This window comes from Trematomus bernacchii, unplaced genomic scaffold (genome assembly GCF_902827165.1).
Source record: "Trematomus bernacchii unplaced genomic scaffold, fTreBer1.1, whole genome shotgun sequence".
NCBI lineage: Eukaryota > Metazoa > Chordata > Actinopteri > Perciformes > Nototheniidae > Trematomus > Trematomus bernacchii.
This window is the reverse complement of record NW_022987469.1, coordinates 2,900,637-2,926,320: the sequence shown is the minus strand read 5'-3', so window position 1 is coordinate 2,926,320 and position 25,684 is coordinate 2,900,637. Positions and strand designations below refer to the sequence as shown.

At 42.2% G+C, this 25,684-nt stretch overlaps 1 protein-coding gene across 1 annotated transcript in view; it reads left to right on the top strand.

Annotated features, from left to right (window-relative positions):
* Positions 1 to 2,002: 2,002 nt before the first annotated feature.
* Positions 2,003 to 25,684, top strand: part of LOC117493999 (dihydropyridine-sensitive L-type skeletal muscle calcium channel subunit alpha-1-like) — a 73,825-nt gene continuing 50,143 nt past the window's right edge. The window contains exons 1-10 of the mRNA XM_034144619.1: positions 2,003 to 2,269; positions 2,619 to 2,724; positions 6,379 to 6,518; positions 6,600 to 6,742; positions 8,570 to 8,722; positions 17,425 to 17,630; positions 18,428 to 18,531; positions 18,655 to 18,800; positions 20,378 to 20,459; positions 24,709 to 24,869. Coding sequence (XP_034000510.1) covers positions 2,082 to 2,269; positions 2,619 to 2,724; positions 6,379 to 6,518; positions 6,600 to 6,742; positions 8,570 to 8,722; positions 17,425 to 17,630; positions 18,428 to 18,531; positions 18,655 to 18,800; positions 20,378 to 20,459; positions 24,709 to 24,869 — 1,429 coding nt within the window. The 5' untranslated portion in view covers positions 2,003 to 2,081. The remainder of the gene's footprint in view (positions 2,270 to 2,618; positions 2,725 to 6,378; positions 6,519 to 6,599; positions 6,743 to 8,569; positions 8,723 to 17,424; positions 17,631 to 18,427; positions 18,532 to 18,654; positions 18,801 to 20,377; positions 20,460 to 24,708; positions 24,870 to 25,684) is intronic.

Here is a 25,684-nt window from a genome sequence, read left to right as displayed (position 1 = left end):
ATGATAGTATATAAAACCATGCTCGTATCTATACAACCTATAGAAATGCAAAACGGCGTCAGTTTAAAGTAATTATATCCTTCTGTTTACCGCATCATTTATGAGAATACATTTCTTAACAAGAGAACATAATCGTATTTATTTATTTCTCCAAGTTATGTTTTTGTGTGCACTGAGGAGTCTCAAACAGGCGTTTGTTAAATCATTTTAAGATTGGCTTTAATCAATTTGTGAAAATGAATTCTTCATATTTGATAAATGAGAGGTAACATTTTATTTATGGTATTATTTCCACATATTTCTCTCCATTCTTCCTTCTGCCAACGGTGTCGCAGTTTCTCGTCTCTCCCGTTTTTGTGCTTAGTGCATACGCATGGGTCAGAGTTTGCGTGGAGGACCGCACATTTTCCCGTCAAGTTTGTTCTTTATAAATCGCAAACATTGTGTAGAAACTGGCGTACGCCATCTTTTGAGCGTACACACCGTTTATCAATGAGGCCCCTGGGCCCAGTTCGGGAGAGCGGAGGTGGACCTGTTCGCCAATCGGCGCAACAGCCACTGTGCCCTATGGTTTTCCATGGCTCGGCGGGACAATCCACCCTTGGGGGCGGACGCATTTGCACACGAGCCATGGCCAAGAAAGCTGCTCTACGCCTTTCCAACGCTGCGTCTCATTCTCCCTCTCCTGGAGAGGGTGAGACGGGAACGTCTGTCAGTCATCCTAGTGGCCCCAGGTCGCCCGAATGCTGATTGGAAGGTCGTGTTGCCAAGAGACTCTATCTGAGTCTGCACACCTACCAAAGAGAACCAAGTCTAAACCACGGTATCTCTTCAGCTAGTCTTGACCAATCATAAATGTACGGGCAACGCCCTATGTAATAAAAATGTATGCACGCACGAGGTTCGGGGCTCTTTCCGGAAATAGTGGTTACAGATTACAGTTTTGCTGCCTGTAACTTCTGTGACGTGACGGAGTCCTTGGCCAAGTGACTATATATATTTTGCTCCCTTACAATAAATAGTTAAACTTAGAAGTTGTCTGTCTTTCCTGGAATTTTGAACACAACACAAATGAAACAATACCAATGTTTTGGACCAAAAATAAGAATAAATATAAATTCCCTTCATTATAACGTACCCCACCCTTATCTGCTTAATAGTTACTTTAATACTGGAAGAAAATGGCCACCCAATAAGTCGCTGCTTGCGAATTAAGTCACTTGAAAAAAATGTTTAAGCGATAGAGTATTTTCACATTGATTCACATGTTTTGACAGAAAGTAAGAATAGCAATATTTTCAATAGCTAGTTACATACATAGTAGCTTGTAGAAAAGTTAGCTACCGTAAACTTTATCTAACTAGATTCCCGTGTAATTTCTTATTGGTTGGTCTAACGTGAAAATGCTTCTTTGGATAATGACAGTATATTTTAGGCTGGACTGAACGGTAGTGTTGTTCCCTTCTGTCCTTGGAGCACAACATGATGGCAACATTTCCCCCCAGTGAAAGCATGCTCTGAAACACACCAATACTGGACTCGCTGTGGCTTCACTTGATGTTGTTACGCTTGTGAAGTTTGGACATATGTAACGTAATATATCATTCTTTATTTTAAATTGTATTGTAACATTCTGCTAGTAATCTGATGAGGATTTGATTTTGTAACTGTAACAGAATATTTTAACAGTGTTACATGTATTCCCTTACTCCCTCAGCCCACCCTCTGTACCAAGACTATATCTGTGCAAATGTTCTCCTTTGTCACCCTATGCTACAAGCACCATGCTCATTGTCTATATTTATTCTCTTGACCAAACAGCTGCTCAGTAAACCAATCCCTTACAAGTCGAGGGGACAGCTGCCATTCCACAGACAGAGACAGAGAAAGAGAGGGAGCTCAGGCCAGCCATCAGAGAGAGAGTGTGACAGAGATGATTGAGACAAGTTGAGAACGGTAACAGATAAGTGGACAGACAAAGCAAACAAGACGACTGCATTTTGAAAAACACTTCGACAGACCTTTTGGAATATCTCCTCCAATTCAAGTAAAGCTGGTACAAATACTTTCTTGAAGCTGCGATGGCAGAGAGCAGCGGTTCACCATTGTCATCCTACATCATGGATGAGGAAACTCTGAAGAGAAAACAAAAAGAGAAGCTGAAGAAGCTGATGGCTACAGGAGGCAACCCAAGGCCTGCACGCTCTCTCCTCTTCCTGACACTGAGGAATCCCTTCCGCAAGGCCTGCATCAGCATTGTGGAGTGGAAGTATCCTCCTCCAAAGGGTTGGATCAGAAATATACCATACGGTTTTAAGTGATTGTAGCTACAGTAGATTAACATGCAGTAATTGTAAAATGTTCAATGTTCTATTTTTATCACAGATGTAGTTGTATGTGTGTGTGTGTGTGTGTGTGTGTGTGTGTGTGTGTGTGTGTGTGTGTGTGTGTGTGTGTGTGTGTGTGTGTGTGTGTGTGTGTGTGTGTGTGTGTGTGTGTGTGTGTGTGTGTGCGTGTGCGTGTGTGTTTGTGTGCGTGTGTGTCAAGTTGTTTGCTCGTTAATTTGGTAATGTCTGTGAACTACTATGGCATAGAAGCTTCCTATAAATCACTTTCAGACCATTTGAAATCATAATCCTACTGGCAATCTTTGCCAACTGCGTGGCCCTGGCCGTGTACCTGCCCATGCCCGAGGAAGACAGCAACAACACCAACAGCAATCTGGTGCGTCTGCCTGCTTGTTTTTTGTATTATACAGCAACACTGACACTTGTTTTAAGACAGGGGTTTCCCAAAGTTGGGACCCTGGGGTGCCTTCAGGACAGCCATACGGTTAGGGTCAGCCCATGTTTACTTATAAACTTTTTGTTCCATTCCAGAGTACAAGCTCTCCTCAGCTAAACCTTGACCCATGTTAAAATCAGTCTGTAGTTTGCCACATGGTTTATTATTATTCAGAATGATATTGGACATTTACAATCATTTGTTTTACTAATGGGACGGCATGACCTGCCCTGCTCTTCCTCTCATTGGCAAGTACTTGAGTTTTTTGGAGGAAATGGTTAGGTTTAGTCATGCTGAATCAGATAAGCCAACCAGAGGCAGGTCATGCGTTTGTGCAAGGAAACTATAAAGGCCCTGTTTTCAGGATATTGGGTTGTCAGAAAATTAAAAATGTTTTTAACTATTGGGGTTTCAGAATATTGGCCTCTTTGAACTATGGCATAACACTGCGAAGGTACTGATCTAAGGGAACATTGAGCCGAGCAACAAGTTGTGAAGAAACAAACAAACTCCCATATTTGTTTGTATATTGTACTTTGTAATTAAGTTTCAACACAAAGAAAGAAAAATACATTTAGGCTGTTATACTTAAATGTGGTGCTTTCAAACAAATCTTTGGTTTTTATTGGTCTAAAAATAGACCAATTAATATAAAATCATAGGATTAATAACTGTTTTATATGCAGTTAAAATGAAGTTATGACGCAGCTAACAACATGACAACTCACAGTTGTTTGTTGTGCTAGAAACACAACACTCTATCCAGCTCAGGGTTTTTTCAGGAGCTCAACAGTCAGAAAAATACTGAAAATCAGAGCAGCAAGGAAAGGATTAGTGTTGCCAACATAATGTTTGATATGGCTCCCTGTACTATCTGCTTTCCATAAAAACAAGTTGGTCCCGGTGACTTTGCGAACAGTATTTTTTAGTCGTGTCGGTTTGTCCTTGTTCACATTGATTACAAGCTGCTTTTAGTTCGTAATGAAATAAGAGGAACACGTTTAAAGATTAGCAAATGTAATTGTATTGACGTAAAATAGTAATCTCTAACTCTTCAGAGCACATATTGGATTTCATTTGGAGTGATTGAGAATGATTTAACTTACAATTTATATAATATATAAGCATGTGCACATTCATGTTACATTGCCAGTTGGTTGTCTTGGCAGGCAGTGTTCTCATAAGGTTTGGAAACTACTGGTTTAAGGACACTGTCCTTATTGCTTATACAGTACTGCAGTGCAGCGTCATTTTTTTCTCATTACCTTAAACTTGACCATTGGTACTCAATTAGTTGTTTTGTTTTTTATCACACTGCAACAGAAACATCGGGATTTTATTAATTCAGTTATTTCCTAAATTACAGGAAAACTGAGTTGTGTTAAATGTTTAGTTAAAAATCCTCCTTAAGATAACACCTACTGATATGGCAATCCAACATGACTGCAAGGTCATTTTAACATTATATACTCAAATTATCCAACTAACTAAGCTGACCAAAATGAATTCAACCGAAGCCAGCCTCAGCTCTTTAGCATTTACAGCTACAGACACAGAATCAGCACTTTTGGAACAGGACTGAAACAGAGGGGATTATGGGATGCTACAATGATCTGTTTTGTGTTTCAGCCAAACACTTCAGAGGCATGTTCTGTATACAGTCCCCTCCAAAGCTATTGGAACAGCGAAAGCCAATTGGTTTATTTTTGCTGTACACTGAAAGAAATTAGGTTTGACATCAAAAGATGAATATGAGACAAAAGGTCAGTATTTCAATCCCAGGTATTTACATCTAGATCTGTTAAACAACTGAGAAGAAAGCACCTTTTATAAACCCACCCATTTTTCAAGTGAGCAAAGTATTGGAACATGTTACTGACAGGTGTTTTTTGTTGTCCAGGTGTGTCCTGCTACATTGATTGTTCTAACAATAAATAGCACTGCATGTCTACTCTCAGTTTAAGCATTGGGTGTTGCCTGTGCAGACTGCATTTTCAGTTAAAACAGTGTTACCAACATGAAGACTAGAGAGATGTCTATTGGAGAAAAGCAAGCAATTTTGAAACTGAGAGAAGATGGAAAATCCATCAGAGCCGTTGCACGAACATTGGCCATAGCCAGTACAACCATTTAGAATGTCCTCAAGAAGAAAGAAAGCACTGGTGTACTGAGCAACAGACTTCAAACTGGTCGACCAAGGAGAACATCAGCAGTTGATGACAGAAACATTGTGAGAACTGTAAAGAAACATCACCAACAACCTCCAGAGGGCAGGAGTGAAGGTATCACAATCCAGCGTTAGCAGAAGACTTTGGGAAGAAAAGTACAGAGGCTACACCAGAAGATGCAAAGCACTCATTAGCTTTAAGAATAGGAAGGCCAGATTTGAATTTGCCAAAAAGCACAGAGACGAGGCTCAACAGTTCTGGGACAAAGTTTTATGGACTGATGAGACAAAGATGAACCTTTACCAAAGTGATGGAAAGGCCAACGTGTGGAGAAAGAAAGGATCTGCTCATGATCCCAAACACACATCTCATCTGTGAAACATGGAGGTGATGTCATGGCTTGGGCTTGCATGGCTTCTTCTGGACGGGCTCATTGATCTTCATTGATGATGTAGCACATGAGGGCAGCAGCTAAATGAACTCAGAAGTCTACAGAAACATTTTGTCTGCCAATTTAAAGAGCGATGCAACCAAACTGATCTGGAGATCCTTCATCATGCAGCAAGACAACGACCCAAACACACTGGGAAAAGAAGTGGAAGGTTTTTTACTGGCCAAGTCCATCTCCAGACTACAACCCTATTGAGCGTGCATTATACCCGCTAAAGCGGAGACTGAAGGGAGAAACCCCCCGAAACAAACAACAACTGAAAGAGGCTGCGGTGAAAGCCTGGAAGAGCATCACAAAGAAGAATGCAAAGGTTTGGCAATGTCAAAGGGTCGCAGGCTTGATGCAGTATTGCAAGCAAAGGATTTGCAACTAAATACTAAGTATTATTCACTTTTCACACCATTTTAAGTCTCTGTTCCTATACTTTTGCTCACATGAAAAATTGGTGGGTTTAAACAAAAGGTGCTATCGTCTCAGTTGTTTAACAGATCTAGATGTAAATACCTGGAATTAAAAGCTGAAATACTGACCTTTTGTCTCATATTCATCTTCTGATGTCAAACCTAATTGTTTTCAGTGTACAGCAAAAATAAAGGAATTGGCCTCGCTGTTCCAATAGTTTTGGAGGGGACTGTATATCTGAGACCTGTAGTATATTGTTGGAAAAGAGTATAATAGGGGAACTTTAAAACATTTCAGTTTGTAAGTGACGTAAATAGATTCAAACTCTCATAAAGAAAAATTAGCTGGGATTTTCTCACTAAACTAAAACACAGTTGAAAAAGAAATTGAGAGGTTAATGTCTAATTTATAATCTATTATTGTATTATTATTCATTTTATTAATATATCAGAATGTTGTCAAAAAATTATTTAAAAAAAACCTGTGCATGATATAACACTGACTTATAAAAGTTATTTAAGGCTAATTCACAAAGTAAGGCATATTCAAAGAAATGCCACTGTTGTTTTACAGGAAAGCCTCGAGTACATCTTCCTCATCATCTTCTCAATAGAATGTTTTCTGAAGATCGTTGCCTATGGATTTCTTTTTCATGCAGATGCATACTTAAGAAACTGCTGGAACATTTTGGACTTTGTATGTGTATCAGTTGGGTAAGCAATTCACATTGTTATATAGATAAGCAACCATAATGTGTCACTACCAAAGAAAACATCATGTTTTTATTGTTACAGCTTGTTCACTGTGGTAGTGGATGCCATCAACCACATCAGTGGGGTGGAGGCTCCGGTCGGAGAGAAAGGTGGAGGCTTTGACATGAAAGCTCTGCGGGCCTTCAGGGTCCTCAGACCTCTTCGGCTGGTTTCTGGAGTTCCGAGTGAGTAAATATAGTTTATGTAGGAGAGTGGGGTAGATGAGCCAGTGGGTAAGTTGACCCAACCCCTTTATCTAGAGAACTGCACATTTGTGACCATAACTTCAGGAAGAACCCATCATTTATATTTGGCTGTGATGGAGAGAAGCACGTGGTAAAGTGATAAATGTGTTTTTTAGTACAAGTTCAACAAGTCAGGTATAATTAATGTTATGTCAAAGAAAATGTATCCAGGTCTGAAAATATGTAGCATACATATTCAGCAAGGTGTAAAACCATGTGAATAATTTAGCTAAAGATTAGCATGAAGGACTAAGATAGATAGTTCCTTTCCAAAAAGTGGCTGAGAGGTAAAGTGAGCCAGTGGTTCAACGTAACCCCCCATGAGGCACTGCAGTTAAGTCTCTGTTATTTCAGTTTACACAACTGATTCGTTTTTTACGTCTTAAACATTGTGGGAACAACAACAGGAAAGAGAAGGGTTTAGCTGGTAAGCTTAATTGTATATAGTTGTAAAAACATTAAATGTTCTCTACTAATAAGAACAATATACATAGATCCAACTATAATTGTATATTTTACACCGGATTAAACATGAACTAAAGTGCTTGTATTGGCAGATGATCCTGTGTCAATGTAGAAAATTAGGCCTAATTGAAACTAGTAGGCCTACTAGTAGATTTTTTCAATTGTTTTTTTATTTAATGAAAATATATGAATCAACATGAACTACTATTTGTACTGCAGGATGGGTATCGTTACGATTGTAACGGTCAGGGGCGGTTCTAGGTGGGGGGGGGGGGGTTTCAGTAACCCCATAATGCTGAGCTGGGTCCCCCCTGTGGCCCATCATCTCCAACCACAGGCCTTTTTACTTCAAGTAAGATTCAAGCCTAGACGTTGAGAGACTAAAAATCACACCGCAGGATGTCATTTGAAAGAAGAGAACACTCAGCCTGGCTGCAGAGACCCGGATGTAGAGATAATACTTAAAGGTCTCCTATTATACTGTTTTTCATCAACATATAATAGGTCTCAGATATATACAAAACATGTCTCCAATACCAAACAGATCATGCATTGTAGCATCCCATAATCCCCTCTGTTTCCAAAGTGCTGATTCTCTGTCTGTTACTTTAGATGAAAATAAGGAGCCCCTCCCCACGCCCCTCTGAGAGACATTTGGTTAAAAAGAACATGGTGCTCTAGGATGAGATTCAGGTGATAAGGGGGGGGGGGGTTACCTTGGTTGGTGATTGGCTAATGGTTACACAAGACAAAACATCGTTATGACATCATAAAGTGGCCAGAATCTGATCAGCTCATTTTCAGACAGGTTTTTATAGAAATGGATCAAAAAGAGAGAGAATCTTTGTTCCTGAAACTTTCAGAGTCTCTTTCCACAGAGGGGACACATGTTGATGTAGAAGAGACATGAAGAAGTGGATTTTGCACAATAGGTGGCCTTTAAAGAAGTACTGTAAATGAGAAACCCCTTACCCCTTAGATGGGGCAAGTTAAGCCACAAGACCACTTATTTTGAGAAGTCATATTTGTATGGCCCTTTGTGATAGATGCATTATTTTCATTTTCATTGACAGAAGACATCCTGAAGTAAAGGTTGTTGTTCTCATTTTACTTCTATCTCAATGTTCCTTGCCTAGAGGACAACATAAGTAAAAATTGGCTCATCTTACCCCACTCTCGCCTACAATTAAACTATATAATTTCATCATGCTAGTAACAATAATAATTACATATCGGTAATAAAGGTTTATGACATTAAGTATTAGGATTACTGATTTGGTTTATTCTTGTTCATCCCCTCAGGTCTTCAAGTGGTGATGAACTCCATACTGAAGTCCATGCTGCCCCTCTTTCACATCACCCTACTTGTCCTCTTCATGGTCACCATTTACTCCATTATGGGATTGGAGCTCTTCAAATGCAAAATGCACAAGACCTGCTACTACATAAGCACAAGTAAAGTATGCAGCACAGGGTTATATATAGTGGTAATACTAGAAATGCACTATGGGGTGTATCGGGGGAAAATACTGACCTCATGTGTAATGTTTTAGCAAGAAGTTTTCAATCAAATTATTTTTCTTTCTTTGCTGTGAGTAACTTTCCCATGATTTTGGGCCAGTTTAGCCTTGACTATAGAATGGCAATGTTGAAAGGGGGACATAGAGGGGATGGCTGGTGTAATGGCGCATTTCCACTACACGGTCGGCCTCGGCCACACTCGGTACGGCTCGGTACGGCTTGGCCGCGTTGGGCCTTAACAGGGCCGACTCACTTCATGCTGCGCTTCCATTACAGTTTAGGAACTGGGGTAGTTACTATAGTAACGCAGTGTAGGCGGAGCCGTGACGTCATCTTCAATGAGAACTCCAGAAACACAACACAGCCGTTAGCTGTTAGCACTCAGAGCTCACAGCTCCTTATATATGTTCAGAAACTCGACAAAAGTTAAATAAGTACAAACCACAGACTGCCTGTGTCATGGTGAATACAGTCGCTGCTTTATTTATGTCTGTATAGGCCGTTGTTGTGAGTGTGGACGGTCAGAGCATATACTGCGTTAGCTTAGCCAATCTCCATCTAGAAAAACACGCATTTTAAAAGGTTTTTCGCCTGCCGTCTGTCTGCAGACTTGACAAAGCATTAATTCATGGTTTTTACTAACCGGTATCAGTATGTTGTTACTTCGGCATCATTTTGAAACGTGTATTACAATTAAATCACGGTCAAATATGTCCATCTTGTTGTAGTTGTAGCCCCCTTGCCAGCGATGCTCTCTCTAGTTTAGCATACTCAGCCCGACTCAGCCCTGTTTGTTGGCCCCGATAGAACCACAATTTTGTCGGGCCAGAAAAGAGGTGAAAAAGTGGCCCCGGGCCGGGCCGGGCCGTAACTAGGCCTAGTGGAAGCGCAACCAAAAACGGGTACGGCACGACACGGCACGCTTAAAGCGAGCTCCGCGCTGTAGTGGAACTGCGGCATAAGAAGACTCCTTAGTAAGGACTGAGCCCAGAGTTTGGCTGCCAGCTCAAACCACTGAGCTATGCAGCCGCCCAGGGATATCGCCTTTTAGCTATTGAATTTTCTTCTGTATTACAACCCGCAAAACATCACTTATTAGGGCCTGAGCCCGACAGAGTCGGAGCGAAGACCTATTGAAATCCTTGTGATTCTTTTTTTCTTTTTATAATTTTTTGTCTACCAAATGAATTGCCTTTTTGAGGGCCTTAGCAGGCTCAAAAGACGGAGATTTTTTGCACACTTGTCAGGTCTTTTGGACAGGAGTTTCATAATTACCGCACGCAAAATGGCTCTATAGCCAGGGGTGCACATCACTTTTTTAGTGAGTTACAGATGTAGCACCTAATTTTGCACATCCCTACCTCGATCCTCGCTGAAAGGAAAAACCCCCGCATGACGTAGTGAATACGTTTCAGACTTGATACGCCTCCTTGATAAATGATAATGAAACCAGCTACGCCTCCTTGATAAATGATAATGAAACCAGCTGCAATGGATCATGGATCCACCAGGGGGAGCAGTGATTAAAAAGCTGCCACAATGGAACTCATGTGAAATAAACAGCTGATAGATCTACAGGTATTTGATATAGCGGATCTTTGTTAAGATCCATATGTCACGGATTGGATCATATTCTGTGCTAAATAAGAGACATGTAATCATTTACAAAACATCACCATGTTTTATTTAACAAAATAATGTTGTTTAATCCATGTTGGCGTTTACAAAGCTACAACTACAAAAACAATCGGTTTGTTTTTTCATCAGGAAATGCAGCCCGGCTCAAACTAACGATTTTTAATCATCACCCTCACGATCATTTAATGTATCATATGTTAGCCGAATTGACATGAAAGCACTAACAAATATGAATATGCTACAGTCACCTTCATTAAAACGTTATTAACGTGCCTAAACTCAGTAATTCACTAAAAAGAGGTTTATTTTTAATGGAGCCTCGTCATCTCACCACGGGCAAACAATAATATTTACAGTGTTAATAGTTTACTGTATTATGTAAGGGATAATGTGCAGCGAGGCGTTCATTATGGGGAAAAGAACACCCGACAGGCTGATCAGGGAGCGTGACGCGAAGCGGAGGGATCTTGATGAGCCTGAAGGGTTAAAGAAACAAAGTTGTTTCTGTCCTTGTTTCTGTCCTTTAAGTAGGATTCAAACCAATTTAGAACTGTTGCCGAAAGTCAGACCCAGTTTTCCAGTCGGTCTAGTAATATGTTGTGGTCAACAGTGTCAAACGCAGCACTGAGATCTAATAATACTAACACTGAAGTTCTGCCACTGTCTGTGTTTAAGTGGATGTCATTGAAGACCTTTACAAGAGCAGTCTCAGTGCTGTGGTTTGGACGAAAGCCTGACTGGAACACATCCAAACAGTTATTTAAATGCAATAAATTACTCAACTGTTGAAAAACAACTTTTTCAATGATTTTACCTAGAAATGGGAGGTTTGATATGGGCCTGTAATTGTTCATTACTGAGGCATCTAGATTATTCTTTTTTAAGAGCGGTTTAATGACTGCAGTTTTCAGGGCCAGGAGTGAAGAGACTTGTTTACTATATGAAGTAGATCTGAAGCCATGTAATGAAAAACATTTTAGAAAAATCCTGTTGGTATAATATCAAGGCAGCAGGAGGAGGATTTCAGATGTTGTATAATGTCCTCTAGGTTTTTATCATTAATCCAACCCACTCTCTTCAGTCTGCGTACAAATGACACGACTTTACACATTGGAAATGCGTGCAATAGATACGCAGAAGTCCGATTTTGCGTGCATATGATACGCTAACCATTCCCATTGGGATCTGAGGCCGAGTTTTGCGTGCATATGATATGCCACGTTTCGTGCCTGCACCACTAATTTTTGTCCGGTCGGGTCTTGGTAGACCGGAAGCTGTTTGGTTCATAAAAACTTGTTTTCGTCTGTTTTCGCCAGCTTAATATTGAGACATTCACCTTGCCAGAAAAATCTTAGTTTACTGATAGGGTGGTTGTGTTTTGCTCTGGCAAGGTCTTTGTGTGTGTGTGTGTGTGTGTGTGTGTGTGTGTGTGTGTGTGTGTGTGTGTGTGTGTGTGTGTGTGTGTGTGTGTGTGTGTGTGTGTGTGTGTGTGTGTGTGTGTGTGTGTGTGTGTGTGTGTGTGTGTGTGTGTGTGTGTGTGTGTGTGTGTGTGTGTGTGTGTGTGTGTGTGTGTGTGTGTGTGTGTGTGTGTAAATAATTCAAGAGGACAGCATGTAGTCTGCTAATGATGATAAAAGCATTGTCAGTTGGCCTGTTGTGTTCATGTACAAACACACACCCACACGGCTACACGCACACACACACACACACACACACACACACACACACACACACACACACACACACACACACACGTGAAAGTCTCCCACATGCTTCACTGTATGGAGGTCCTTTGACACATCCACTTCCAGAAAGCAATGAGTGTGGTGTAATTAGGCATGGGTGAGTCATCATACCAATTTAATCTTTTGAGACTCTGATATGATGTTCATCATCAGCGTGTGCACGGCCATGGGGGCAATAAGCTAGACGAGTCCATTGACTCTCAGCGAACCAACCAGAATGCTCCATTTGACCCATTTAACATCACAAGTGGCGTCATTCCAGTAAGGATGGCACCATAGCCGCATTCACACCGGAGTACTTTTCCCCCCATTTTTAGTGCCTGCTGAGAGATGGTACTTTCCTGGGGGAAAAAAGTGCCCCAGTTCTGATTGGCTGGGCCAATTGCAAACCACGCCCCGTAAAACTCTGAAATGTTTTGTAGAGCCGCCATTTTATTATCCTCGCATTAGCATTATTAGCATTAGCATTCGCCCAGTGCACAAACGCAGAGAGACTAACTTATGGCAACACAAAATAAAACATGGGAGCGGTGGAGATGAGGAGGTGTCGGCGTTCTGGCGATTTACTCGGAAGTCTTCAGTAGAAGCTGCTGGGAGTCCCAGCAGCTTCTACTGAAGCCAGTCCCCAACTCCGGGGACTTCCGGCCGGGGACTTCTGGGTGGCAGTATACGCCGTGAAGTGGTTTGCGGCCTGCCAGTAAACTCAAAGCAGAAGAAGACGAAGTGACGTCAGCGGCTCATTTGCGTAATCTTCCCTCGGGGAACTTATTCCGGTTGTTGAAAAACTGTGATGCTCCTCTAGCTCCCAGGAAAGAAACTTAAAATAACGAGACTAAATGAGTCTCTGAAAAGGTTCAAATGAGTACTTTAAAGGAAACCTATCATGCTATATTTAAATGATATATTCTAGGGCCATACCTATATAAGGTATATTTATACGTTTCTGTTTTCGAAATACCAAACAGATCATGCATTTTAGCCATGCCTCATTTCGCTCTATGTGCTGTTTGCTGTCTACGGGTCTGATTTTGTGAGCTGCAGCTGACCACGCCCCCCTGCAGGAGAGGGGAGACGTGCTCTGATCAGCTGCTGGGCTGTCAGAAGAGGGGGAGAAAAAGAAATCTCCGTCCTCCGTATTTTATTATAGCCTATATAGAGTCTGCTCTCTTAGTTTGGATACTAGAATATAATATGTTAAGTGATTCATATCATCAACAATGTTATTTAAAGCTCCCATGTCATGCTTTTCCGGTTATTACCCGTCCCCTTGTGTGTTATGAAGGTTTTTATGCATGTAAACGGTGTGCAGAGTCAAAACCCTCAAAGTACACCCTGTAGCGAGTAAAACTCTAACACAGAAAATACCTCCCCAAAACGCCTCGTTGGAGATACGTCACTGCCCATTTGATTCTTCCGGGTACCGCCTGATGTCATGCGGTACCCGGAACGAAATGGACCAATCCCGAAGAGCCGTTACGTTACGTCCGCGGAGCCGTTACGTTAAGCCCCCACTGATTGGTCCAAATTGACCAATACACGGACTTCCTCACACACACATCTGTGTGCAGGGAGCAGGCAGCTCAGCTGATTTCTCCTCCCTGGCTGCAGGCTGATAACAGACAGTTGGGATCGCGGCAAAATTCTCTCTGCAGACCCATTCTCACAGCGTTTATCAACCTTTTTCTTACTCAATATGAAGCCACACTTATTGTTTTTACTTCGGATGTGAGTTTGTGTGTGCTCAGGATGAGTTTGGCTGTGTTTGGCTGTGTATCCTAAACAAGGAAGCAACACCTCCATGGAGCTCAGCGCGATTCACAACGTCCCGACCAATCAGAGCACACTGTGCTCACAGGGAGGGTGGGGGCTGGAGCTTTTGGAGCTACAACGAGCCGTTAAAGGCAAATAGTGAAATTCAGTGAATACAAGTAGTTTACAGAGATGCTGTATGAGAAACCAATGTGAGTTTGGAAAAATGCACAGTATAAATCTATTTTAGTATACCTCAACAATGGAATTATGATCAGTGGAAATGGCCATGACACCTCTCCTTTAACAGATGGTGTGTGTGTGTGTGTGTGTGTGTGTGTGTGTGTGTGTGGTGTGTGTGTGTGTGTGTGTGTGTGTGTGTGTGTGTGTGTGTGTGTGTGTGTGTGTGTGTGTGTGTGTGTGTGTGTGTGTGTGTGTGTGTGTGTGTGTGTGTGTGTGTGTGTGTGTGAGTGTGTGTGTTATTGTTTCTGAGTGTGTTAGTGTGTCCGTGGGTGTGTCTTTGAGTGTGTGTGTGTACGTGTTGACACCAGCCAATGAGATTTCGTTTTTTGGTTTAAGACCCCTTTGTACTTTCACGATTGGTTGCTGATACAAAGGAAATGACCATATTTGGATCCAATTACATTGTGCAGGAGAGACGGAGCTTTCCAAGGCGAGACACGGCAGGCAAACACATAGTTTTTCATGCACTGGTCAATTTTGAGATTTTGTGCTATTTTGATTCCATAACATGTTTTCTTTCAGGCTTTTGGAAGAAAAACGTACAAAATACACATTTAGGTGTTTATTTTACTATAGTTTGTCTATTTGCGTCGGTAGATTTCTCCTAAATTCACCAAAAGTTAGCATTCTAAGCTAACTTAACATAAAGTACCGCGACCGCTGTTTGCACCATGTAATCAGAGGTATCGTTGGAAAGCTCCGTCTCTCCTGCACAATCTCATCGGATCCAAATATGGTCATTTCCTTTGTATCAGCAACCAATCGTGAAAGTACAAAGGGGTCTTAAACCAAAAAACGAAATCTCATTGGCTGGTGTACATTTCTGACAACGTGATTCGTTCAGATGCGTCACGTGGTGTGCTAAAACACTTCCTGGTTTAGCTATCCGCTGGAAATCTAAATCTCAAAATGGCAAAAGAACAGCGAAAAAAACGTTCACAGAGAAGACGACAACAATTGTCACTTGCACAAAGCAAGGTTAGACAAAAAACAAATGACCCTGACCATGAAATACCTTCACGGAGTGCGTTGAGGCGCAAGCTGTCATCCAAAGAACAGGGTTGCGGTCGAATAGTAAAAAAAATCAGCTCCTAAGTTCTAACCCTATCGTCTCTCCCTTGACCTCTGAGTGAAACGTCACGGGGTTAAGGGATAGTGGATAGGAGAATTCAAAAGGACTTAGGAGAAGAGACTGCGGTACTTTAGAGAATCCGACTGCACTTTCACTATCCGACGTGTTTATGATGCGCCAGCGGACGTCATGAATGTGTGTCTGCTGCTGTGGGGAAACTACAGTTTTCTTTACAGCGGACTACAACATGGATGTATAATAAGAACGAGGGACTACTGTAAACTCATCTAGAGACTCTGCACCGTGCTCTGATACTGTTGTTTTATGCTTTATGAACGGGGACAACAGAGAAACATATTCTTCATGACCAAAGTTGGAATTGAAATAAAAAAGGAAAGTGAAACTTATGCTCACCCTCTCCCTCCGGTCCACATTAATACAAATGATCCCAATACGTATGATTGTATGAAAAGATCTTAAAATCAATACAAATGTATTTATTATAAACGTTAGTCCTTAACATCTATCACTGTGTATATCACCATTCAAACATCTTTTAAAAGTTGAACAAACCCCACACAGCTCAGTAAAGACTGTGAAATGTTGACTTTATTTGATCATTTCAGTAAAAACTAACGTTCATATTTCTCTTTTTGATTATAATACTGATGAACGTTCAAAACAAAGCACTTTGGCAACTTACCACATACGTTTTAAAATGCTTAATAAGCACCGTAACTTTCATGATATAATTTCTCGGTCATAATCGGTTGTTTCCGTGAACGGCCGACTGTTGTGTGACGGCAAATGCTGCGGCCGCAAGGCATTGTGGGGCAGCATTTTCTCCTCTCCTTTCGGTGAGGGAGGTCCAGTGGTTCCTAAGCTAAAGGAGGTTATAAAGGAAGTTTTAAACCTCCTTTCCTATCATTCGAGAATTCGAACGGCTCCCGCTGTCTTTGGAGCCGTCGTTGCCGCTGCCTTTGGAGCCGTCGCTTCCGCTGCCACTGCTTCTGCCTTTGCCGCTGCTGCTGCCGCCGCTGCCATTACTGCCTCTTTTTTCGCTGCCGCTCCTCTCTCGCCGCATGCGCCTCCTCCTGCCTCTCCACCACCACCTCCGTCATCCTCTCCATCACTTTTTTCACTCTCTTCTTCACTGTCACTGATGTCTTCGTATTGCTTTTCTCTCTCGCTCTCTCTCTTTTCCTTTTCCCCACACTCTCGAGCGTAGTGACCCTTCGTTACACATTTAAAGCATTTGAACTCAGGGCATTCTCTGAAGATATGCCCTGGTTTAATGCACAGTCTGCAAACTGGGATCTGCCCATCATGGAGTACTCTGAAATGTGCTGAACTTTGTCGAGTAGGGGAGCGATCTTACTTCGTCATTGAATCTTACTTTCAGGGATCGAGTACCATCAGCGATATCTGTTCCTGGCCACACACGTCTTTTAATTTCCGACATTGGCCTTACTCCCCATTCCTCCAGCTTACTTTTTATGGTTTCATCGTTAAAACACTGGCATGGAATGACACCACTATCTTATTCACCGTAATGTCCTTTGCATGCACCATTGCCCCATTCACTCTCAGGCCCTCCATGATATTATTTTTTCCTTCTCTGCTTCCCATTGTCAGTTCATATGTTCTTTCCCCTCTTAACCTGCATCCCACCACCACTCTTTTTTGAACTGCTCTTAATAGATCCATCATAGACACAGCCTCTTTTCCACCGTCACTTCCACCGTTAATTCCTTCCCGTATTTCTCTCCCTCTCTCCCTTTTTTTCTCCTCCTTCTCCCGTTTTCTGGTTTTGTCCGTGTTCTTTCTCTTGGTCGTTTTCCTTTCGTTGTTCGTTATTGTTAATCCCATTCATCTCTTCCCTCCGCTGTTCCTTTACAATGTCCGTGATCTGTGACTCAGTAGTATAATCCATTCCAGATGTCGAAGCCATTAAATCCATCAAGACAAAAAACACATCGACAGGGGGACACCCCCAGACAGCAAAAACTACGTACAAAGCGGTTCAGAGTAGTATGCCCGCTCTAACCACTGAGCTACAGGGGCCCTGTGTACTGTGTATTGACCAACATGGAATTTAGGGGGAGATTAAGAGAGAGAAAGTCAAATGGGTGCTACCATGTGTACACTTCACACTCATAAATATCCACTCATCCTCCCTTGGTCTTTAGATATCATCGCTACAGTGGAGAATGAGAAGCCGTCTCCATGTGCCCAGGCAGGAAATGGCCGGCGTTGTACCATCAACGGCACGGAGTGTCGAGCTGGGTGGCCAGGCCCAAACCAGGGAATCACACACTTTGACAACCTTGGCTTTTCCATGCTGACCGTCTACCAGTGCATCACCACACAAGGATGGACTGATGTCCTCTACTGGGTAAGTTCTTAGTGCGGTTTAAAAGCATAATGTTATTTGGAGTTCTTATTTTAGCGATCAAGGATAATTTGTTGTCAGTCCGCAGTAATAAAATGCAGTTTTATACCATTTATGACTAAATGAAACACAAACATCAGGCCACGTGCATTACTGCATTGCATTTTATAAATTGGCATCAGGAGGAATATAAAATGCAGAAACAGAAACACCAGTGGATTTTCATGGCAGATAATATGTCCAGCATCTTGACATTTACAATTTGACATCAGTGAAACATTGTCCATCAAAATTGACAATGTTTGAGCAGAAAAAATATGTTCAAAATGAATGCAGCAATGGCAGAGATATCCTGAGTCGTGTCAAGTTTCAAAACGCTGTATTGTTCACTTCTTCAACACAAAATGCCCATCTAATTTCAACTCCACATTTGTGTGTGTAATTTAAATAAGAGATAAGATAAGATAAGATAGTACTTTATTGATTATCCATGATGGACATCCATGGTGTCCTCCTCTCCACCAAATGTCATCAATCATAATGACCTGTTTTGGACTTGTTTCCATGGTAATTGGCTAGCATTACATGTTCCAGACCTACTCAGTATGCACAATATTACATTTATATTTATATTCTTCCCTTAAGATGCCGACACATGTGTATTTCCCATGTAAGTTCACATTTTGAGTAAATGCAAATGTTGAAATGTTCTTTTAATTGTTGGTAATTACAAAATTCAAGTTAAACCAACCTATTTCTTTGAAAAAACAACAACAACAAAACTGTTCTTTTTCATATAGGTAAATGATGCTATAGGAATGGAATGGCCATGGATCTTTTTCACCTCACTAATCCTGGTTGGCTCCTTCTTTGTGCTCAACCTGGTTCTTGGAGTGCTCAGCGGGTAGGATTACCCAAACCTGAACTACACCCTTCCATTCATTTGCTTCTTTTTGTGTCTACTCTTCACATTACTCAGTTTGATCAGTCTTTTTCTGTCTGACAATTGTCTTATTTTTCACGCTAGTGAGTTCACAAAAGAGCGAGAGAAGGCTAAGTCACGTGGAGAGTTTCAGAAGTTGAGGGAAACCCAGCAGCTGGATGAGGACCTTAAGGGCTATATGGAATGGATAACTCAAGCTGAGGTGATGGACATGGACCAGGAGGGACAGGGTAAGACACAAGACACGTTGTAGAATACCTGTTGTATGAACACAGTACAAGAGAATGCCTAGGAAATGAACGGAATAATGTCTGTAATGGTTGAGCTCTCAACACTATAAGTGTCCTTTTTTATTTGTATGTAGAATCACTATTCAGTGTAGTTTTTATCTCTAAATATATTTTTGTGGTGAATAAAAATGATGCCTCTGCAACTCTGTGTTTCTTCGAGCTCAGCCAGGAAAGGGTTGTTCAGCACCTTTATCAGAACCAGCTTTATTGCCTGGTAGGCTTTCATATACTTGTAATTTGCCTTTTATTATGTTATATTGCTCAACAACCAAACTATACAAAGTAAGGGAAAACACCTCCAACCGATTTCTCTACACCATGTCAAACAAACGGTCAATCTCCCACCTGTAGGTGGACTTATCCCCAACAGCATTTAGCTCATCTCTTGCTTGAAGAACTTGTTGACTTCACTCTCATAATGGAAGAAGTCTTCATTGTGGTTGGAGAGAAAGATGCCTCTAAGTTTCAAAGTAGAGAAAGGTCCAAGAATAGCCCAGTAAAGTGAGTGTGTTTGAACTGGTGGCTGGACACAAGGAGGAGATGGTGTCAAAACTGTCCCTTTGTCTTCCAAGTCACCAGTAGAACGTATCAGTGTTGTACCAAACGCAGGTGAGCTACTGCATGCCATGGCCAATTGTGCTTCACTTCCTGTCATATTCGGTCGTAAATGTATTATTAGGAGTTATACAAATGTGCAATCTGCGAGCAGACAAGCATTTTACAGTAAAATGATTTGCTAAATATTAGGGCTGTTAACACTAACGCATTAACGTTTGTGATTCATCTGGAAAAAAACGCGCACATTTTTTAACACAATTGAATCACATTACCAAGTTCATCACCTGCCTCCAGTTATTGATGTTTACCATGTGCATGTAAGTGAAAAGACCAAGAAAGCCGAGAAACTGGCCAGGCTACATGTATTGCTCTGACTGAAGAGCACTGGACATCAAGCTTTAGTTGTGGTGAAAACAGGAAAATACAAGTTTCTTGAAGAAGCACAGGAATAGGAATATCGGACTTTAGGAACAGATAGTGCTCGCAATATTATATCAGCAGAGATATTACAACAGACGAGTATATACCCTGTGACGAGCACATTATACAGAGGGGAATCACAGGGGCTTTGTTGATGCTTTAGCTAACTGTCGGGAAATGTTCCTACTTCATGCCAATATTGCTGAATTCCACAAATTTGAATGTTAACATGAAGCAAAAGAAGAACCGTCTGATTTCTCGTTCCGGTTTGTTATTAATTTCTTTATAAGAACACCACAGATTTGTTTGTTTTATCTCACCCAATAAAAAAGGAAATACTGTTTTAAACAGATCTGCTCTCTTAGTTTGGATACTAGAATATAATATGTTAAGTGATTCATAACATCAACAATATTATTTAACAGATGGTGTGTGTGTGTGTGTGTGTGTGTGTGTGTGTGTGTGTGTGTCTGTGTGTGTGTTTGTGTGTGTGTGTGTGTGTGTGTGTGTGTGTGTGTGTGTGTGTGTGTTTTCATCAGGTCTGCTCACCACAGAAAATGGAGGATCAGAGAGCGGAAGTGTCGGCAAAATGGACACCATGCAGCTTATCATCTATTACTAGTCAGTAGCGTGCTTGTCATCTTTACAGTATCTTCTTTTCAAGATTTAAGTTTAGCAGAAGTGAGTTTATTAAAGTTGTAGCATTTCTTTTTAATTAATTTAAAACACGCTAATAACGTTTCTTCAGCTGAGGGCAATTTGCCCTCTTTTGCATCAGATGCAATTGTCTTTGTGGTAAAGTAAATCCTAAATGTTGGCTTCACCAAGAACACAGCAGGCAGAACCACGCCAGTCAGAGATTAAATAAAAGATCATTTCATTTGCAGACCGTAATCTACAGATCCTGACTAACGAGGTACAGAGGCTTATTTTAAAGATAACAAAAGGGAATTTTAAATGTGACAGAGCAATATTATATATGTTGTTAAGATCTGTCAATATCTACCTCTACTAGAATCTTTGGGTAAGACTCCTCACTAGGGATGCTCCGATCGATCGGCCGCCGATCGATATCGGCCGATACTCACTCTCTACCGATCGATCGGTGCTCTCTAAAAATGCCGATCGCGAGAGCCGATCGCATGACGTAAAATTATGACGTAAAATACATGACACTTTTCTCTGTGCGCTGCAAAACAAGCTTGCCAAAATGGCTTCACCAGTCTGGCAGTATTTTAAGGTGTCCGAAAAAGACAATAAAATAGCGGTATGCAACGTACGTGTGAAGCAGAAATCCTGCAGCTCCACCCGCTGTGACGGACCGGTGAGCGGAGCGAAACACACACTAAGAGTTAGACCTAACACACTTAGCTATTATATCTACCTCTGGAACTAGCTAAACTAGTTATAAATATATTTATTCTTCACTGTCGGGTCACTCATTACTGGATCAGTGAGCTGCATGAGACGATACTGACAGGCTGTCAGGAGAGAGAGAGAGGGGGAGAGAGGGGGAGAGAGGGGGAGAGAGGAAAAGAGAGCGCTTCCGCTCATTTCTCCCGTGTTATTATCCAAAGTTAATGTAAACTTGAATAATGTACATCATTTGAATGTAATAATTATGTTGGTTGTTGTTTGTGGAAGCGCCAGGGAATGAGCCCCATTAACTGAGTTTTTAACATCACTTTAAATGGAAGATCCCCATAGGCCCCGCCCACTTGATCGGATCGGCGATCGGTATCGGCCGATACTAATTCCGGCGATCGGCCCCGAAATTGGCGATCGGAGCATCCCTACTCCTCACCAGTTATATACACACGCGTTTGCCCACTGAATTTACATTACGTAAACATAATTGGCCAATCAGGAAGAGCCTTCCCAAATGCATGCGTTGTCCACACAATTTAAGGCAGCGACAGCGCTTACTTTATTCCTACACCCTCTTCAGCGAGCGGCATAGAAGAGGCAGGGCCCCTTGGTAAAGGGTTCCACCTGTTCCTGTAGAACTAGGGTTACAACACATAACCAAGGTTATAACTCACACATACCCCTTTCCCACCAAACCAGTTCCCCTTTAGGCTCTATGCTTGCGCTTTTCTGGTTCTGATCCTGTTCTTCTTTTTAGCCTCAGTTGTGTTCTACCGCCAAATGTTGATGGACAGGTCATGGATGGGAGAGTCCTTACCTGGGATGAAGAGCAGTTCGGTTTTGTTTAGATTGAGCTTCATGTGTGAGCAACCATCCACTGAGAGATGTCAGCCAGACAAGCAGAGATGCATGCGACCACCTGGGTTTCAGACCGGGGAACAGACAGAATCAGTTGTGTGTCGTCTGCGTAGTTGTGATAGAAGAATAGAATTAGTGCTATCAAAATATGTAATCGGATTAATCACAATACAATTCTGTGATTAAGCAGCGGAGCAGCTGTGTGTAGAAAGAGAGAGAGAGAGAGACGCTGAGCTGCACCGTGCAGCGATCAGCTGATCCGGAGCAGAGAGAGAGCTGCGCTTCACCTGTCCTCACAACTCTTATTAATCCCGGTACCGGACAATTGTTATTTGTTCATACTCGGAACCAAGTTTTGCTTCCCAACCCTGCCACTGTGCTGGGACCCGGAGTAATCTGCGGCCGTGAGCTGTTATGTGCCATCATGGTGTTATTTTTTTATATATTATAATGAAGCGCGAGCTGTATGCTCGAGTCTTCCTGTCTGTCGGCTGAACTCTGCTGCTCCGCGATGAGGGTCTAACTTCAACAGCTACATTACCTACGGGTGCGTTCGTTAATGCGGAGTCACTGTGGCACAGACTGGACCGCTGGTGAACAGCTGTTAGAACAGTTCAGGTGTTCAGAGCAGAGCTCCCTGTCGGAGCGGCAGAGCATGATGTGAACTGAAACGTTTTTCTATCTGCTAACGTTAGCTTTAGCCTTCGTTTTCTAATAGTTTTTTCATAGGCTATAAACGGAGGTCGTATAATTATATATTTTGTACTTGATTAAAAGTAGAAGTAGGCTACTCAGATATTGTACTTGAGTAAAAATAGAAGTACTCAGGTCTTGTACTTGAGTAAAATGAGAAGTACTCAGATCTTGTACTTGAGTAAAAGTAGAAGTACTCAGGTCTTGTACTTGAGTAAAAGTAGAAGTACTCAGGTCTTGTACTTGAGTAAAAGTAGAAGTACCAGAGTGTACTTTTTTCACATACAAATGTATAGCAGCATGCGTTATGCCATCATCTAAGTAAAGCAAGTTCCCGTAAAGGCGAGTGGATTTATGGCAGGCAGTGAACCAACGATAAAAAGAACGGCTCTCACCAAGTACGACTCGGTTCCCATCGTTCGTACTAAAGAGCCGTTCAAAAGAATCGGATCGTTCGCGAAACGTAACATCACTAGCAGATAGTTTGAATGACTTTGTATACAGAGTAGCTTGTGAATTTACTCCAGGTGTAACTAAAGTCTGATTTAAGAGTTCATTATATTTCACATCATTCATACAAATCTGGTCCTGGTCCTCCGGCGAGACATAATATGCCTGAAAGTGCTCCAGACGATGCCGGTGGCTGAGCCGTGGGAGCATGCGGCAGGCATTGCAGGCCGGAGACTGGGTCAAGCCGTCCGCGGCGTGGTCAGGCCCCAGACACTCAAAGCAGAGGCGGTGGGGATCGGCACCCGCAATTAAGCCAGGGCATGTAGGACAGGGCCGGGGCTCAAGGAGTGGTGAGTCCATGATTCAATTATTTTACTTTCTTTCTTTTCTCGTTTACGTCTCAGTTGTTATCCTGCTCGCTGAAGAGAAAAGGATGACAGTCAGGAGGCGAGGCCGCCTTTTATACGGTGAGCTTGCGCGCGCATTCAGGTAGCCCCGCCCCGGGGGTCGGCTATGTTTATAGATATCTCAGTAGGTGAATGCTTGCATGGTATGGTTGAGAGGTAGTACCCATAGAGTCCAGTAGAGGGCAGAGCCTGTGTAAGATATAACATCAACCAAGTGGAGGGTTTCAGCCGACCCAGGCAGTACACATCATCATACTTCATGAAGTCAATGCAAGCAGCAAGGCTGTTTTCAATGACAACGGCTTCAGAGAGGTACTCTCCAGAGGTGGAAAAGCTTCGTTTGGCACCAATGGCAGTTCCCATCGCTGGGAGGAAGCATGCACCACCAGCAAAAACAGCTTTACCAGAGGTTGGATGAACACAGGTCTGTTTCGAAAGCCCTAGTGGCAGGATGAGATGGATACACTTTAACTGTGGCATCCCCCTGTAAAAATGCGACAAACAACCCAGTATGCTAGGGGGCAAGCAGCTAAGAAGCTGTAATATCCTATGAGGGCTCTCTCTGCCGCCCAACCCTCTATAAATGGAAGGCTGGCCATTGGGAGCTCGACATGGAAAGGTCTGAGCCGATGTGCTCGCCCTCATTGGCCGGCTATGTTTATCTTATGGAAAATCAGTGGGCGTATGCGGGTGTGTATTTAGTGAATAGAGTCCCCAGGGATTTGATGAGGGCGGAGCTTGTGTGAGTTAGAAAAAAAGAGTCATGGGACTCACAATTGCCATATGCTTAATGCTGCTTCTTAATATGATACTCAACTCCATGTTAACACTCAGAGGGTGCAATCTTAAACTGAATTTGTATTCATTCAGATATGTGACATGACAGACTGTGTTTTGATTGCACTAGTAAATGTGAGTCTGCAGAATGATTCCTGCACTACCTGCTGTGATCTTCCAGGCCCCTGGTTTCACTTGAAGCCGGGTGTGCAAAACAGCTGGAAAAAGAATCAAGATCACCGATGTCTTCTTACTTTAAGGCCTATTGAGTACTCACCCTTTCTCCTGATTCAACTTGTGTTTCTCCCTTTGTGCAGTAAGCTTGCTCGTAAGTGGAACCGTTGGTTACGGCGTAAATGCAGAGTGTATGTGAAGTCCAACCTGTTCTACCGGTGGGTGATCCTGCTGGTTTTCCTTAACACAATGGCCATCGCAACGGAGCACCACAAACAGTCCCAGAGTCTCACCAACTGGCAAGGTCTGAGCACACACACCTTACACAGGGATACTCAACGTGCTTTGCAAAATGACAGGGGCCAGGGGCAAGTGTTCACAGTGTATGTCAAACACTGAATGACATTGAATTTACACAGCACAAGGACCAATTCCAATCTTGCCCTTTACCCTCTCCCTACCCTCTTACACTTCCATACCCTTCTCTAGTGTCTAGTCTCTTCACTACTTAAAGGTAGAGTAGGTAAGAATGGAGAAACCAGCTCGAGTGCGCTAGAATTTGAAACTACGCAGCCGAAAAAAATCTACCCCTCCCACTTCAGACTTCCTTACAGAGCCCCTCCTCCAACACACACGAACGCGCACATGACCAATGAGGGCACGAGATGAGTTTGTGCACAGATGGAAGGCTGACAGGCAGGTAGGCCATCCAGTTATTTTAGCGGGGCCGGCTAAAATGATTGGTCGTGCTTTTTACAGCGCCACGGCTTCCACAGATGACATTTTTGTTATGTATTTATTGTCAAAGCACTTAAGATATTCATTGCTATCGGGATGTTAAGAGCATTCCATGGAATATAACAAAAAGTGTTTCTGAAGTAAATTACCTACCCCACCTTTAACTTTTAAAATAAAACAGGAAACATACTATACACTAACCCAAGACCATGACACAATATGAAATCTGAAGTACAGACTGAGGCATATGATTAATTAATTAGACAGCACATCATTCCCATAATTGCAGAGAGAAGAGCTTTGAGACAGAGATGCCGTAACAGAACTTCTTCTGGTTGAAGCAAGGAAATATCAAATAATAAACTTTGGAAGCACCCAGAG